At 40.8% G+C, this 17,375-nt stretch overlaps 1 protein-coding gene across 1 annotated transcript in view; it reads left to right on the forward strand.

Moving 5' to 3' along the window:
- The window catches only part of LOC137423852 (tryptophan 5-hydroxylase 1-like), a 170,637-nt gene that overhangs the window by 100,561 nt on the left and 52,701 nt on the right, over positions 1-17,375 (forward strand). Inside the window, exons 3-5 of the mRNA XM_078773533.1 lie at positions 8,076-8,167; positions 8,999-9,066; positions 11,417-11,610. Of these exons, the coding sequence (XP_078629659.1) occupies positions 8,076-8,167; positions 8,999-9,066; positions 11,417-11,610 (354 nt within the window). The remainder of the gene's footprint in view (positions 1-8,075; positions 8,168-8,998; positions 9,067-11,416; positions 11,611-17,375) is intronic.

The following is a 17,375-nucleotide window of genomic DNA, read 5'->3' on the forward strand; positions in this document are numbered from 1 at the left end:
CAACATACAACATGGAAATGTTGTTGAATGAGCCCCTATGCTACAACCCCTTCCTGGAAAACAGCTTGAATAATAGGGGACTCGTTCAACGTTTTGTTGATGCCAAGCTGCTGCGAGTGAAAGACCTCATGACAGAGTCTGGGAGCTGCCGGCTGAGTGCTGCCGCTGTGGCACAAAAAACCGGAATAAAATCTGTCAGGATCATCTCTCGGTTCCTTCAAGGGATATCCACAACGTATCGTAATACCTGCGAGGAACTTGGCCCTTCCCCCGAGGAAACAGCGGGTGACTTCCCCAAACTCCTAGTCTTCAGCCCACCACTTAATCTGTCCCCTGGCCTGAACAGCCCTGATGATACTGCATTATCCCTTCCCGCCTTTCCAAAGAAAACTTTGTACAACGCGTACGTTAAAATTTTATACGCAAAAACATTTTCTGAGCACCCGAGGCTTCGATGGCGGGATGTTTTACCCCCAATACCACCCAATTGCCCCAATTGGCGAAGTTTTTATCTCTTGCCTACTCCAAAGTATGTTGGAGATATTCAATGGAAACTTGTACACTGGATTTTACCTTATAATGTTTTACTGAACCGGTTTTCTACTGCTAACTCTAATCTATGCCATTTCTGTGCATCCATTGAAACCCTACCGCATATATACCTTGAGTGTGAACGATTGCAACCTCTTTTTACATTCCTTCAGGAACGCTTTGTGAAGCTTGGTTCCCTCTTCAATCACAATGTTTTTATTTATGGTGTTTTAGGACCGTCTTCCCTTAGAAATGTGGTTTTAATGAATTTTTTAATTGGCCAGGCCAAGTTTGCAATTTATAAATCCAGGAAGAAAAAAATGGGAAACGCTTCTGACTCGTCATATGATGTACTGCTCACCCTTAAGGCTCTTGTAAATGCAAGACTAAAGCTAGAGTACCGGTTTTTTAAAATGAACAAGAATTTAACATGTTTTAAAGAAAAGTGGGTTTTTAATGATGTCATATGCACACTTGATGATGATGATTTGATAATAACTTTTCCTTGAGACCATTTTTATTGTGTTTTGTTTCTTTATGACTGAACATAACTGATTTTCTGTACTCTTGTAATAAAAGGAAGAAACAGTCAGTCTCTCTCTCTCTCTCTCTCTCTCTCTCTCTCTCTCTCTCTCTCTCTCTCTCTCTCTCTCTCTCACTCGAACTCTGTTGGCCCTGACTTTGTGAAGGCCGGGGCACACCATCCTGTATTTGAGGGATCTCCGTGTCTCTCCTGCAAGATTTATCGGCTGTCTCCATGCTGCAGGCTTGTTTGGGAGAACTGTTCGGGGCTATGCAACAACAACAACTCTGGCGACCAAACTTTCATTTTATCCAATTATATATGTGATTTCCAGAGGCTGCTGGTCAATTCGTCCTACGATCTCACTCTCAGACTTTACATGCGATGTAAGGAAGTAAAGATGGCAGCCTTGTATGCACACTTTCTCTGTAATTAAACATTCCAGATGGTGAAGAAACCCTTGAGTACCTCCCTCAGTCCATGCCCTTTCATAAATAGACATTCAGAGTAGTCACAATGACCTCAGGCTTTTCCACCAGGCACCGACTGCAAAAACAGTTTTATTTTAGACACAACAGGTTTTAGTGATAACAGACAAAACAGATAAAACATTTGGACGATCAGATGAGGACAAGATTTATACCACAAGGCAACACTGCATAACAATTTCAAAATTAATAAAAATTCATCAATTCAAGCCGAAGGAAAACTCCACAATGCTTCATGCCTTATCTCCTAACACATAGATCACCACACCCAAAGGACAGTGACCAAATGTCACATAGTTCCAGTTTTGGAGGATTGTTTGTAGTTTTAATTTCAATTGGAATATGAGGGCGTTCCTTGGGAGGAGCTGAAAACATGGTACAGTAACAACAACAACAACAACAACAGGCATTTTAAGGCCATTTTCCCTGCTAGAGTAGGGGTGAGTCTTGCGGTCCCCATGACGATCTTCTCCATTTTGCCCTATTTTCTGCATCTCCCCTTGTTAACCCCCTTGCCCACATTTCTTCTTCCACCATCTTTAGCCAAGTCTTTCTCAGTCTTCCCCATCCTCCACTTCCTTCTACATTCATTTCCATCACTCTTCCCAACCAGTCACTTTATCCTTCCTCAACACATGACCAAACCATCTCAACCTGTTCCTCTTCACAGCATCAATCACAGGCTCTATTCCCATCATCTTTCGCAATTCATCATTTGTCTTCCTCTCTCTCAACGATACTCCGCACATCCACCGAACCATTCGCATTTCCACCCTTTCCAGCCTTCGTTGCTGCTCTACGTTCATTACCCATGTCTCGCTCCCATAAATCATAACACTTCTCACACATGCAGCATACACCTTTCCCTTCGGCTTCAACGACACTCCCCTCCTCGTCAGCACGCCACTCAGTTCCAGAAACTTCTTCCATGCACATCTCACTCCAGCAACAGTTGCCGAGTCTGATTCACCTTCTCCATTCAGCATGTCTCCTAGGTAGCAAAATGTTTTCACACCTTCCAGCTTCACGCCGTCTCCAATATCCAACTCAACATTTCCTCCATCTGCAGCTCCCTCTGTGCACAACTTACACTTGAATGTAGCTGCCACACTGGTTAATGACCCTCTCAAACCACTACATTTTTGATGAACCCACTCTGCGCACATTGTACATTGAATGGAGTTCACTCCGACACCCTTCCTGCACACAGCACACGGCCACTCCCCAGTTCTTTCCACCTCACCACATGCTTTACCACTTGCCATCACCTTAGTTTTTCCGATATTCACCTTCAGACCTTTTGTCTCCATACATTCCTTCCACTTGTTCATCTTCTCCTTCTGTCCATCCATACTTTCTGCAATCAACACCAGATCATCTGCATACAACAACAAGTTTTGGAGGATTGTTTATCGTTTTAATTTCAATTGGAATATGAGGGCGTTCCTTGGGAGTTGCTGAAAGATGGTACAGTATACCATTGAAAATAGTCAAAGGCAGATTCTTTATTGTTTGACAAATAGACACAGAAATATGAATGGAAAATTAGAATGCACATAAAGTTGTATTAACAATGGAGAAAGAGATAAAGGACATGCACATGACTTCCTGAAACAAGAGAAAGAAAAATCATTTCATACAGTTACATATTGAGAGCTCAGAAGCCTGCTATACTCATCATCAGGTATTATTCAGACATTTTGCAATCGTGCACAAAAGTATCACAGCATAGACAAAGATTGGTCGGTTTTGTAAGAGAAGATTAAGATGTCTGTAATACTCTCCATGGCTAGTCCAATATGACAAACCGACGCAGTGGATTGATTTGCTTCCTGGTTACACTCATTATGTCCATCCTTGAGATGCAGGAGAGGTCTCCTTTTAAAAAGAGAACACGAAAAAGAACCAAACAAATACATGATTAAAGTGGCAAAAGTAAATAAATAATAATAATATTGGCATAGCTTCAGGGTGAGACATTTCAACGCCAGAACCAATCCTGGGGCGATCGCTACACAGTCGCAGGATAGTCGATTAAAAGTGGCAAGGTTTTGGAATTCAGCCAACATTCCGGTGATAACTGGTAGGAATCTTTAACATCCATCACTCACCAACCAGTGCTTGTTGATGGGTCCTTAACGTCTTTCTAATGGATGGCAGATGAGGCATAAATATTAAATATAGGTGAATCAGACTATTTGTCCAGGCAATATTTGTCATTTATGATGATACCAGCAAAGGTACCTAGCATTGTCGTGCAACGCCAGGTCCCTTCTTCCACCCAATCCCATCCCTCTTCCCATCCCTCACCCTGCCTCCTCCCACTCCACCCCCTCCCTCTAGACTCCCTCCCCACCCATTCCCTCCCTCCTCCCACCTCCACCCTTTCCCTCCCTCCTCCCACAAAGGTATTGTTTTAGAATTAATAGTAGTGCTAGAATTCATAGTACATTGCCCGGCATTGCAAGTGCCTGCAATATAAAAATCACTCATTCAACCAGTTTGAATGAAGAAAAGGTGTCATTCTGCTGTTTTGTGTCACTGTGTGTATGATAAGCATGGAGAAATGAGCATGTCACAATGAGCACGGAGAAAAGAAAGAAAACCAGATATTTATCTGAGGAGGTCAGACACAAGATTGTAGCCAAGCGTGGACAATCTCAAGTCTACAAGTCCGTCCAAGCATGGATAATCTCAAGGCTACAAGTCCGTCTCCAGCGACCTTAATGTTCCTGTGTCCACCGCACGCAATGTTATCGGGAAGTTTAAGGCCCATTTCACTGCAGCCAACCTCCCTGGTAAGAGAAAACCTGATCAAAGCTTGCAGCGAAGGATTGTTTGAATGATGGAGAAAGCACCTCAATGAACTGCCAAACAGATTCAAGTTGACCTTCAGACATAAGGTACAACAGTTTCAACTTGCACCATCTGTCACCAACTCAATGAAAGGGGGTTCTATGGTAGGAGATCCAGGAGGACCCCACTGTGGAGAAAGCCCGATTGGAGTTTTCCAAAACAAACCTGAACAAGCCAAAATCCTCTGGGAGAATGTCATGTGGACAGATGAGACCAAATTACAGCTTTTTGATAAAGCACATAATCTCTATGTTTGCAGAAAACAAAATGAATCCTTCCAAGAAAAGAACACCTTCCCTTCAATCAACCATGGAGGAGATTCATTGATGTTTTGCAGTTTCTGTACTGCCTCTGGCACTGGGTGTCTTGAATGTGTGCATGGCATCATTAAATCAGATTACCAAGGCATTTTGAAGCGCAATATTCAATCCAGTGTTAGAAAGCTGAGTCTCCATCAAAGGTCATGGGTCTTGCAGCAGGAAAATGACTCCGAACACACTTCAAAAATCACCCAGGAATGGTTCAAGACAAAACACTGGACTGTTCTGAAGTGGCCAGCAATCACTCCAGATCTAAATACAATTGAGCACCTGTGGGGAGATCTGAAAAAACAGTTGGGATGAGGCACCCTTCAAATCTGGGTGAACTGGAGCAGTTTGCATAAGAAGAGTGGGTCAAACTGCCAGAAGAGATGTGTAGGAAGCTCATTCATAGTGCTTGACCGCAGTTATTTTGTCCAAAGTCTGTGCTACCAAATATTAAGTCTCGGGTGTCAATAATTTTGTCAATGCCATTTCTTTTTATTTTCTGATGTGAAAGGATATATTAAGTTCTGCATCAAAAACAAAGGTTCTGCAATATTAACAGTGAAATAAAAAATTGTGGAGAGCAAATACTTTTGTCAATTTCAACATATTTTTAGAGAAAATTGTGAGTTATTTGAAAAAAGTGCAAGAGTGCCAATATATTTGACCACAACTGTATACGGATCAAAATGGCTTTTTAAAAATTTTCACAGGGTGTATATTTGGAAGTTTGCTAAGGTGGTGACTTTTTTTTTTCTACAAACTCTTCTTTCACCCTTGCGAGTTGTCGTTAGATGAGCAGCAAAATCACCTTTAAATCGATGTTGTGTTTGTACTAATTTGTGTTTGTACTATTTTCAGTTTTTGAAGAATTGGCGATTAGCTCATTTTGAGTTGTCAAGTGACTCCTTCTTTGATGTCACGTGACTGTAAGCCTTGATCAGTTTGTGATTATGTCCAGGTCTGTAGAGAGTGAAGAGGCTGCTGCCTGCCAACCTGAGGGTTGAGATATTGAGCGGCAGAGAGTGGAGTCATCAGCAAAGAGATAGAGAAGATTTTCCAGAGAGTCAGAAATATTGATGAACACCAAAAAACACTTGGTCACTGTCGTGTCCAAATATCAGCTTCACAGTTCAAAAGGTGGCTGAGATATTGCCCAGATGAGAAAGAAAATAAATAAATACGTGATTAATAATGAAAATAAATAAATAATAAGGGTAAAATAATTAAATTATTAATCAATTGGCTACTGCGCCTTTTGGTTGGACTCCCACAGAATACTTAAACCACCACCGTTTCATCTGAATCTGTAAATTAAAAAAAAAAGAAAATTAAGTAATTGATGGAATAATTAAATAATTAATTGATTACCTGACTAATCATCTATATAATAATAGCGTAAGGACTCGACTTTGTTATCCCTTTTACGCCGCACCCAGTGACCCGATGCCCACGGCACTAATGGATTTACGATCTACGAACCGCGCTCTTTGTTTATCACGTACAGACATACTCGAAAAATCGGAATTAGCCGACGTTGGGGCCCAAAAGCATCCGATTAACTGCTGATACGACGCCATCTTACGACGCCATCGTATTGGCGTCTGCTGGGCGAAGGCGAAGCAAGCCGTCCGCTGAGTGGACAATCCAGAGCATGCATTTGTGCCGGTGTCGTCGATCGTGGTGTACTACACCACATCCTCCCTTCCGTGGATGTTCCACGGGTTTCGGCTAGTAAATAATAAATCGAATAATTATTGATTCATCAATAAATCAAAAATATCCTTTATAGCCATATCATTTGGTCACTGTCGTGTCTGAATATAGCTTCCTAGCTCAAAAGGTATCTCAGATATTGCCCAGATTAGAAAGAAAATAATAAGTAATTAATAACGAAAATAAATATATAATAATTGTAAAATAATGAAATTATGAATCAATTGGCTAATAGAGTACCGAAACCACCACCATTTCATCCGAATTTGTAATCTATTTAAAAAAAAATTAATTAAATCATTAATAGAATAATGAAATAACTAAATGATTAATTGATTAATCAGTAAATCAAAAATATCCTTTATAGCAACATCACTTGGTCACTGTCGTGTCCAAATATCAGCTTCCTAGCTCAAAAGGTGCCTGAGATATTGCCCAGATGAGAAAGGAAATAAATCAGTACTTAATTAATCGGTAATAATTAATTAACTCGTCAATTAATTGATTAATCCAAAAACAAAAAATACCGTTTTGACAAAGGACTTGCTCAATATTGTGTGAAATTTCAGCTTCCTAGCTCAAAGGATGGCTGAGATATCGCCTGGACAAACAAGAAAGAAAACAAACAAACAAGAAACCAGAGTGAAAACTGAGTACTCCCTTTCAGCGCACGTCATCGCCGGGCTCCCTTCGGTGCCCGGCAATGACGTCATGCAGCGCCTGGAGATGGCATAGGAAAGGAGCGGTGTACAAAAAATGATCATGTGTAAAACTGAATTATTGTGTATATCAGTTAATGTATTTTTTGAATGATTAAGGTTGTTACAGCTCAGCTTGGGACCCTGCTGTTTTTTTAGAATTTCAGACTGATTATACAAAAATACCTCCACAAACTTCTCAAATTGGATCTCCCACCAAGCCCTTTAAAGGATTTCAAGCTCTGTTGTCGTTTTCTCACATCGTTTAATCAATGGCAGGATAACAATACAAGGAACATGGGATATGTCTTGTATAATTAAATACTTTTTTTTTTTCTGTTATTGAATGAAAAGTAAATCCACATGGATTAAAACCTTCATAGTTTATGTAAATACGGTGCAGAGTTCTATTATTATTTATGTTCCACACGAGCTATCTGCATGATTTGGCTTTTGTATGGAAAGGCAATAACTGTGTTATTATCCTGGTTAGAATGTGTGTCCATTGTTAAATAATGATACATGGGGCCTTTTGGCTGTGTTCGAATGTGCAGGAAAAATCACTCTTTATTTGATGTGTACAATGCAATGATGCCCATCATGTTAGGTTTTACATGCCCAGGAAGAATTGCTCTGGTGCCATATGCTTTCTTCATGCCAAGTTTCATGGGATGTTCAAGATAAGCTATTTTCTGTGCAATTTTTCAGATGTAGGATTGCTGCCGCTAAGAGAAGCAAGTTCAGGCAAGAGATTTGATGCTGGGACAAAGAATGAAATAATAACTCTCTTTTTAACCCCCAATCAGATATTTTTTTAAAGTGCAGACCACTGAAAGAGCCAAACAGAAGAGTTAACTCTTCTGTTTGAGATTTAATTTTGGGATAAACCCAATGGGATTTATCCTCTGATCCTCCAATGTAAACCTGCTCTGAATGACCTCTGTGCAATGTTCCACAGATTGCGCTGTGGACATTCCTCAGGCGTGCTTCCCCATGAAGATAACGGATTTGGATGTCCTGCTCAAAGATGGAGTTCTTGATCTGCCTATTGTGAGGGTGTTTGTATGTGTGTATATATTTATATATTATTTTATTTTTCCGACCTCGAAAGGATGACAGGTTGAGTCAACCCACCTGCTATTAATTCAACTGAATTACAGGGGCTTGAACTCAGGACCCTGAGTTCTCAAACCAGCCACCTCAACTGTTAAGCCAACGCCAAGTATGAGTCAATCCCCCAATCTATACTCGAAGAGATGTTTGTCTATCTGTCGGTCGGTGTGTCACCTTGTTGCTCATGGCTGATCCGATCTTTATCAAACTTTCAGAAGTTCAACAGTGACTGCCTGTGAGTGTTTTAAGCCAAAAAATTGAAAATGTTGGAAAAAAGTTGGATTTTTAAAAATCCATTTTGCCTAAACTTTTTTAGGCAAACCTTTTTTTGGCATTTTGCCTAAACTTTTTTGCCTAAACTTTCAAGTGCCTAAACTTTTGTAGCAATGTAAAAGGTAATATTAAATGCTCCCCAACAACCCCATTCCCCTTAGTGGGTGCAGAGAAGTGTTTTATGCCCCCACAAAAAAATATATTATTTTGATTTCTTCAAAATGGCAACACAATTAGAGCAGCACCGGAAACCCCTGCTAGTCGTAAAATATGAACCGGAAGTGCAATCAGGAAATTAAAGGTGATGCGGCATATTCAAGAATCCTCAACTGGTATTAGGTGGACAACACTTTGTCTTCAGTTAAGTGTTGTGTGATCCATTGTACTGTCCTGTTCCTTTTCCAGTAAAGGGGCATAGGAAGCATGCTATAATAGCACACCTCTGTTTACCTACCTGTGTGATGCAGGCCCTGTACCTGTGCTTTACATTTACAGTGCAATGTAAGAAGTTGTTGCCTCAGGAGGACACAGTACTTTGCAAAGATGGCTGAAGCACACAATTAGTGAGTACAATTAGTGAGTATATTTAAGAATGTTATCCTAAAATCGCAGGCCACAGGTAAACTAACCTGAAATGTAACCTGAAAACTCGGTGCACATCTAGCCTGAAATCCCATGTAAACTTTCCAATTTGAAATGTTTTGAAAAGGCACAAGTGCGTTATTCCGTTATTGTGCGTCATGGTTCACTGAATTACAGGCTTCATAAAGGTTGAAATGCTGAATTATTTGCTTGAACATGATGCTATTTCAGTGACATGATGGTAATATATACTGCTCATGAATTGCTTACATTTGCACTCTGAGAGGTATAAAGCTGCATTGTGCGCTACATATTGTACACCGCTCCTTTCCCATTCCATCTCCAGGCGCTGCGTGACGTCATTGCCGGGCACCGAAGGGAGCCCGGCGATGACGTGTGCTGAAAGGGAGTACTCAGTTTTCACTCCGGTTTCTTTTGTTTTCTTTCTTACTTTAATTATTTCTTTATTTGTTTTCGTTTTGTTTGTTTGTTTGTTTGTCCGGGTGATATCTCAGCCATCCTTTGAGCTAGGAAGCTGAAATTTCGGCACAATAGTGAGTAAGTGCTTTGGCAAAAAGTTTATTTTTTGTTTTTTGATTAATCAATTAATTGATTAATTTCTTAATTACTAGCGATTAATTAAGTACTTATTTATTTTCGTTCTCATCTGGGCATTATCTCAGGCACCTTTTGAGCTAGGAAGCTGATATTCGGACATGACAATGACCAAGTGATTTGGCTATAAAGGATATTTTTAATTTATTGATTAATCAATTAATCGATTTATTTATTGTTTAATCAATTAATCTTTTTTTTTTTCGATTAATGACTTGTTTAATTAATTTCAAACAGTTGCAGCTTTGGATGAAACACTGGTGGTTGAGGTATGCTATTAGCCAATTGATTAAGAAATTATTTTACGATCATTATTTATGGATTTAAATTATGCAATTAATCAATTAAGCCTGGTGTTGGCTTAGCGGTTAGGGTGCTGGCTTGGGATCCTAGGATCCTGGGTTCGAATCCCAGTCGATCACTAAATTAACACCAGAGGGGTCGACTCAGCCTGTCATCCTTCCGAGGTCGGCAAATTGAGTACCAGCTTGCTGGGATGAATGATCCCGGTGTGTATCCCGAGTTAGAATAGGTACACCATATCCCTGCGCATCGTAAAAGCGTGACCAAGGGTTGGCATCAGGAAGGGCATCCGGCCATAAAATCATTGCCTCAAACAGGGAACCATGATTGTCATGGGGCCCGCAAGGCTAACCCCCGCTCTAGCAGGGAAAATGGCCTTAAAACGATCATTCATTCATATTCATTCAATCAATCAATTATTGTACACTTCTCCCTCCCAATACCATCTCAATGTGCTGCACGGCGATATTACCGGGCACCGGAGGTGCCCCGGCAACGAACCACGCTTGAGGATATTTATTAATTTGGCATGGGGGCGGTGTACTTTGAATGTATCTGTACTTGTCAATGTTATTATTATTTTTACCTCCGCCACCAAAGGTGGATGGAGGTTATTTTTTCAACCCTGTCTGTCTGTCTGTTTGTTTGTCTGCTTGTTCGTTTGTGAACAAAATATCTAAAAAAGTTATGGACGAATTCGGACGAAATTTTGCAGAGATGTAGCGTATGTGACAAGGACGAAATGATTCGATTTTGGTGAAGATCCGGATTCGGATCCGGCTACTAGAATTTTAAAGTGATTCTTCACCATTGGGAGATCGGGCCAAAAACGATACAGAGCAGGATATCTCAAAAGGTTATGGACGGATTTCGACGAAACTTGTTGGACAGGTTGGTGTGTGACAAGGAAGAATCGATTCAATTTTGGTGAAGATCCGGTTCCGGATCTAGTTAGTAGAATTTTTTAATTGATTCTTCACCATTGAGTGATATGGCCAACCAGGCGGAGGTATGCTCGCTACTGAGTGGCGTTATAGTTATCTTTATATTGAAAAGTAAAAGCGTTGGCATATATATATATTTCTTTTTGAGGATCTCTTTTCAAGAACTTTCTGAACTCTGTCGTGTATGAGGCCTCTTCTTCCATTACTTTTAATGCTGCGTATCGTGTGTCGTATCAATGACAACCAAGTCATAAGTAAAAGGTATGGAATGATTGGCCGTACAAGTAGTCTGTTTCACCTGTATTTCATTTCGAGAAGTTTATCATATGTCAGTGCATGTAAAAACAGCACGATAACAGTGATATCCCAGACAGGATGTCTTGTCTCACAGCCCCACAGACTTTGGTTTCCCATCGTTTACATCACATCACTGGCCATGTGTTTATTCTCTGTCTTGTGTGCCTCACAGTTGGAATCCTGTGACTGACCTGGAGTACACACCTGATGAAGTGTGCATCTGGACACGGAATTTTCTTGCTGCAAGATCATGTGTATCTCGTACACAACCAGAATTCCAACGAGCGTTTTCCGTTCTGGCTGAGCAAACTCCTTTCATTCTCGAACAGGTGCCACAGGTTGGGTGTGTGAGCACTTTCCTTGCAGGTGCGTTTTTTAACCCTTCATTAGTTTGGGGAATGGAGCAGTGATTTCAGGTCGGGCTAGGATATTCAGCCAGACTTTTCCTGGTTCCCTTATTATCAAACGACCATTTGGTTTTTCATTATAAACGATGATTCACCGAGCTTATTTGTTCACCATAGACACACAATGTCTTTGTATTTTGCAATAAAATGGATATAAATGGAAGATAAATTAGTTCTAATTTAAAGTTTAATTTATTCGCATGTTTTAATATAATGTGATGCCTAGTACTAAGTACCATAAACAGGTAAAATATTTGGTGTGCTATGATTTTAAAAAACTCATAAATATAAAATGCAAAATGTATAAATTTGAATGCATTGAGGGTGTGGGTGAGTGGGTCTGCCGTTTTTCCATGCAAACACACACGCACACACACGTCCTGGTAATGCAACCAGCATTTGTTCGTTTGCTTTTGGCTGAGAACAAGTCCCCAGATTCCAAATTACTCAGCCATTCTCAGTCACCTCCACACATTCGTAAATAACTTCCCTGCATTTCCAATAACCTCCACCATTCTAAGTATTATCCACCCATTCCCAATAGCCTCCCACCCATTCTCATTTACCTCCCCAGATTCCCAATCACCCCGCCCATTCCCAATCACTTCCCTGCATTCCCAATAATCTCCCACCCATTCCCAATAATCTCCCACCCATTCCCAATAGCCTCCCACCCATTCTCAATTACCTCCCCAGATTCCCAATCAACTCACCCATTCCATATCAATTCCCTGAATCCCCGATAATCTCCCACCCATTCCCAATAGCCCCCCACCCATTCTTAGTTACCTCCTAAAATCCCCAATCACCCCAACCAATTCCCAATCACCTCCACGCATTCCCAATAATCTCCCACCATTCCCAATAATCTCCCCCCATTCCCAATAGCCTCCCACCCATTCCCAAACACCTCCCCACATTCACAATCACCTCCCCTCATTCCCAATAGCCTCCCACCCATTCTCATTTACCTCCCCAGATTCCCAATCACCCCGCCCATTCCCGATAATCTCCCACCCATTCCCAATAATCTCCCACCCATTCCCAATAGCCTCCCACCCATTCTCAATTACCTCCCCAGATTCCCAATCAACTCACCCATTCCATATCAATTCCCTGAATTCCCGATAATCTCCCACCCATTCCCAATAGCCCCCCACCCATTCTTAGTTACCTCCTCAAATCCCCAATCACCTCCACGCATTCCCAATAATCTCCCACCATTCCCAATAATCTCCCCCCATTCCCAATAGCCTCCCACTCATTCGCAAACACCTCCCCACTTTCACAATCACCTCCCCTCATTCCCAATAATCTCCCACCCATTCCCAGTTACCTCCCCATATTCACAATCACCCACCCATTCCCATGCATTCACCTCTCCACATTCCCAAGAACCTCCCACCAATTCCCAATCACCTCCCTACATTCTCAAGAACTCCCAATCACCACCCCAGGTTCCCAATCACCTCCACCATTCAAAATATTCTCCACCCATGCCCAATAATTTCCCATCCATTCTAAATAGCCTCCCCACATATCCAGTAATCTCCCAGCCACTCCTCGTAACCGTGTTCCTCTTTGTTTCATACATTCCTCTCTCTCTCTACCCTCCTCACGTTACTGTTATCTTCAATAACATTTCCCTTCATAACAATAACATTCCTCCCCCGACCCCAGCCACATTGCCTTATTTTCTCAAATGTATTAAAATTTAATTCATAAATTTATGTTTGAGTTGTAGTTTCATCGTAGGTATTTGTGAAATATCACATTTAACGGCTGGAAAAGAATAATTATGATTTTATGTTGTTTTACATCATGAGAAGAGTTGTGATTGTAATGATGAAAGATAATATTACAGTTGTGGCCAAAAATATTGGTACCATTGCACTTATTTCAAATAATGCACCATTTCTTCCAGAAAATTGTTGAAATTAAAAAATCTTTTGGTATCCACAAAAGTATTTCTTTGGTTTGCAGCGGAACAAAACAAAAAAAAAAGCTGAAAAATCTACTAAATCTTAACTTACTCCACACAGAAATTCTAAAATGCCCCGGACAATATTATTGGCACCTTTTAGAAGTTGTTCGAAATAATCAGATTTCAAGCAGATGATTCCCCTTTACTTTAGAATTGAACACACCTGTGGTGAGTTGCAGGTGCCTGCAATATAAAAATCACTCATTCAACCAGTTTGAATAGAGAAAATGAGTCATTCTGCTGTTTTGTGTCACTGTGTGTACCGCAATGAGCATGGAGAAAAGAAGGAAAACCAGAGAATTGTCTGAGGAGGTCAGACACAAGATTGTAGCCAAGCATGGACAATCTCAAGGCTACAAGTCCATCTCCAGAGACCTTGATGTTCCTGTGTCCAACATACGTAATGTTATCAGGAAGTTTAAGGCCCATGGCACTGTAGCCAACCTCCCTGGCCAAGAGAGAAAACTTGATCGAAGATTTCAGCGAAGGATTGTTCGAATGGTGGAGAAAGCACCTCAACCAACTGTCAAACAGATTCAAGCTGACCTTCAGACACACAGTTTCAACTCGCAGCATCCGTCACCAACTTAATGAAAGGGGGTTCTATGAAGGACCCCACTGCTGAGAGAGAGACATAAGAAAGCCCGACTGAAGTATGCCAAAACACAACTGAATAAACCAAAATCTCTGGGAGAATGTCTAATGGACAGATGAGACCAAATTAGAGCTATTTTTTAAAGCACATCATCTCTTTGTTTACAGAAAACAAAATGAAGCCTTCAAAGAAAAGAACACCTTCCCTACAGTCAATCATTGAGGAGGTTCAGTGATGTTTTGGGGTTGCTGTGCTGCCTCTGGCACTGGGTGCCTTGAATGTGTGCATAGCATCATGAAATCAGGAGATTACCAAGGCATTTTGGAGGTCAATGTTCAACCCAGTGTCAGAAAGCTGGGTCTCCGTCGAAGGTCATGGGTCTTGCAGCAGGACAATGACCCCAAACACACTTCAAAAAGCACCCAGGAATGGTTCAAGACAAAACGCTGGACTATTCTGAAGTTGCCAGCAATGACTTCAGATCCAAATCCCATTTAACACCTGTGGGGAGATCTGAAAACAGCAGTTGGGAGAAGACACCTTCAAATCTGGGAGAACTGGATCAGTTTGCACAAGAAGAATGGGCCAACCTGCCAGTAGAAAGGTGTAGGAAGCTCATTCATGGCTATCGGAAGTGCTTGACTGCAGTTATTTTGTCCAGACTGTACTACCAAATATTAAGTCTAGGGTGTCAATAATTTTGTCAATGCCATTTCTTTTCATTTTCTGATTTAAAAGGGTAAATTATGTTCTGAATCAAAAACAGAGGTTCTGTAATGTTAACAGTGAAATACAGAAATGTGGACACCAAAGTCAATTTCAACCTATTTTTAGAGAAAATTGTGTTATTTGAAAAAATTGCAAGGGTGCCAATATTTTTGGCCACAACTGTATATATCCTTGAATTGTTTCAAGAAGGAGTGAAAATGATTCTAAAAACTCTTTTGGTTTCTCAAGGATTATGGATGATTAAACAGGTTCTAATAATTTTTACAAATGCAGGATCATTGTGTGAGGTGGTTATATTGGAATCATTAAAATTATTGTATTGCCAGAGAAAGTGGAGGGTAGAATAGAGAAGGGAGTGAAGGGGAGTTTGGGAAGAGTGGGGAGAGAAGAGAAATCCATTTTGGGAATTGATTGAAGAAGGAAGGTGAAGGAAACAGGAATGTGTGGAGCAAAATGGAAGCGTAATTATCCCTACACCTTTTGAAATAAAACGCTTTTTCAAAAAAAAGCGGGGAGAGAGATATTGTAAGTGGCTCCATCAGTCTGTCTGTCTGTGTCCGTCTGTCTGTCTGTCACGCTATCTCCTCCTAAATGGTTGGGCAGAAATTCACCAAACTTGGTAGTTGTGCTCAGCACATGGCAAAAAGATACAAGAGCAGTGTCATTTTTGGCTCCGCCACCTGGGGTGGGATCAAAAGGCCAAATCCCAACAAGAAAGAGCAATCAGAGATTGCAGACCCTCGCCAGGACATGTTTTTAGTGTTTTTTAAAGGGTTTTGTATTAAAACAAATGTCGGCAGAACCACGTGACCGATGACGTCATTTTTTTCTCCACGAATTTATCCCGAGATGACGCTCAATAAATTTCATCTTGATTGGATGAAGTTTTGTACTTGTCGAATTATGACGTCATAATGGAGGCACCTATGGCATCATAATTAACATATGTTATTCCCCATGGGGAGTTCTTTACAATGAGCCATGTCTCAATTTCTTTTCTATGCAGCGCTTTCGGAGATATAGAGGTGCAAAGTTTGTCGGTTTTTCAAAGATGGCGCCCACACCACGTGACCGACGACATCGTAGTTATCATTGAAAAAATCTACAGGAGGAGGCGCACCTTTGGCGAAAATTGCAGAGAAAATCATATTTATTCTGTGCGGACAAACAGACAAGCAAAGAAACAAACAGACAGACAAACAGACAGACAGACAAACGGACTCAAATGCAATACCCTCTCCTCTGGCGAGGGTAAAAAAGTGCAATTGCGGACACATTTTGAAAAGTTTTTAAATGAAACTTTGTATATGCAATCAACACTGGGGGTGCTTGAAATATGTATCGATTTTGTTATATTTTAACCCCAGTTCACGTATCAAGGCAATGGGGAGTTGGGGTAATTTGGGTCAAAACCAGAAAATAATTTTGAACTCTAAATTTGACATTGGGTCATTTCCGGTGGAACTTTTTGCGATCTTTCAACTTTGCCTTAGGTGGGACGAGTAGGGATTTGCACCGATGTGGCCCGTCCAAGAAAATGATGCTAAGTAGGAGGACACGTTAGCCAGCACTAGTCATATGTGGATCTTAAAGATCCCAAGGTGTCATTTTCAAATAGGAGGCGAGTTATTGCTGGAACTATGAACGAATCACAAAATTTCTGTCCAAATAGCCATAAGTCAAACATCAGGCTGAGCGGCTGGTTCGTGAAAGACTCGGGCCTAAACGTTTTATGGCCAACCCCACCAAAAGGGGGAAATAATTGGGGCTGTTAAAGGAGTAATAGAATAAACAAAGCCAAACTATACTAACCCACAAATATAAAATAGAGACTTACCAGTGGAAATTACTGAAGAATGTGTAATGTTACTGTTTTTGACTTGATTCCATTGCATTTTGTAATCTGTGCCTCACTTAAGGGATAGGTGGACAGGAATGAAGCTTTGACTTGCACTGTAATATAATGTGCTCGACCGATAAATATTCTCATTAATGACATCATTCATCATGGTACAGTTCTGCCTCGTGAACGACCTCGAAAGTGGTTACGTCAATTACCTGTTGAAAGGGCTGTTCAATAAGTCAGACCTGATGTAAAATGTCTGGCTCTATTAGTCACCTGGTTTTGTTTTATGAATTATATTGATTATGGGGACACAGAAGCAACCCATCAGAGCATTTTTTATCTTCCATTGAAACAACATGAAACTTATGCATAAAAATCTTTGTAGTATGTAAAGTAACACACAAAAATTGCACCAGTGAGTTCAGTTTCACAAAACATGTTCTAAATGGCTGTTCTGCTACAGCAGGTACAAATTGATCCTCCTGGTGAAGTTGTTGATAACTCCGCTTCATTCCTGAACGGGAATGGCTTTGATGTTTGTGGCAATTGCATTTTGAGGTCTTCAATAGT

The sequence above is a fragment of the Myxine glutinosa genome, chromosome 3 (genome assembly GCF_964187855.1).
Source record: "Myxine glutinosa chromosome 3, kmMyxGlut1.1, whole genome shotgun sequence".
Classification (NCBI taxonomy): Eukaryota; Metazoa; Chordata; class Myxini; order Myxiniformes; family Myxinidae; genus Myxine; species Myxine glutinosa.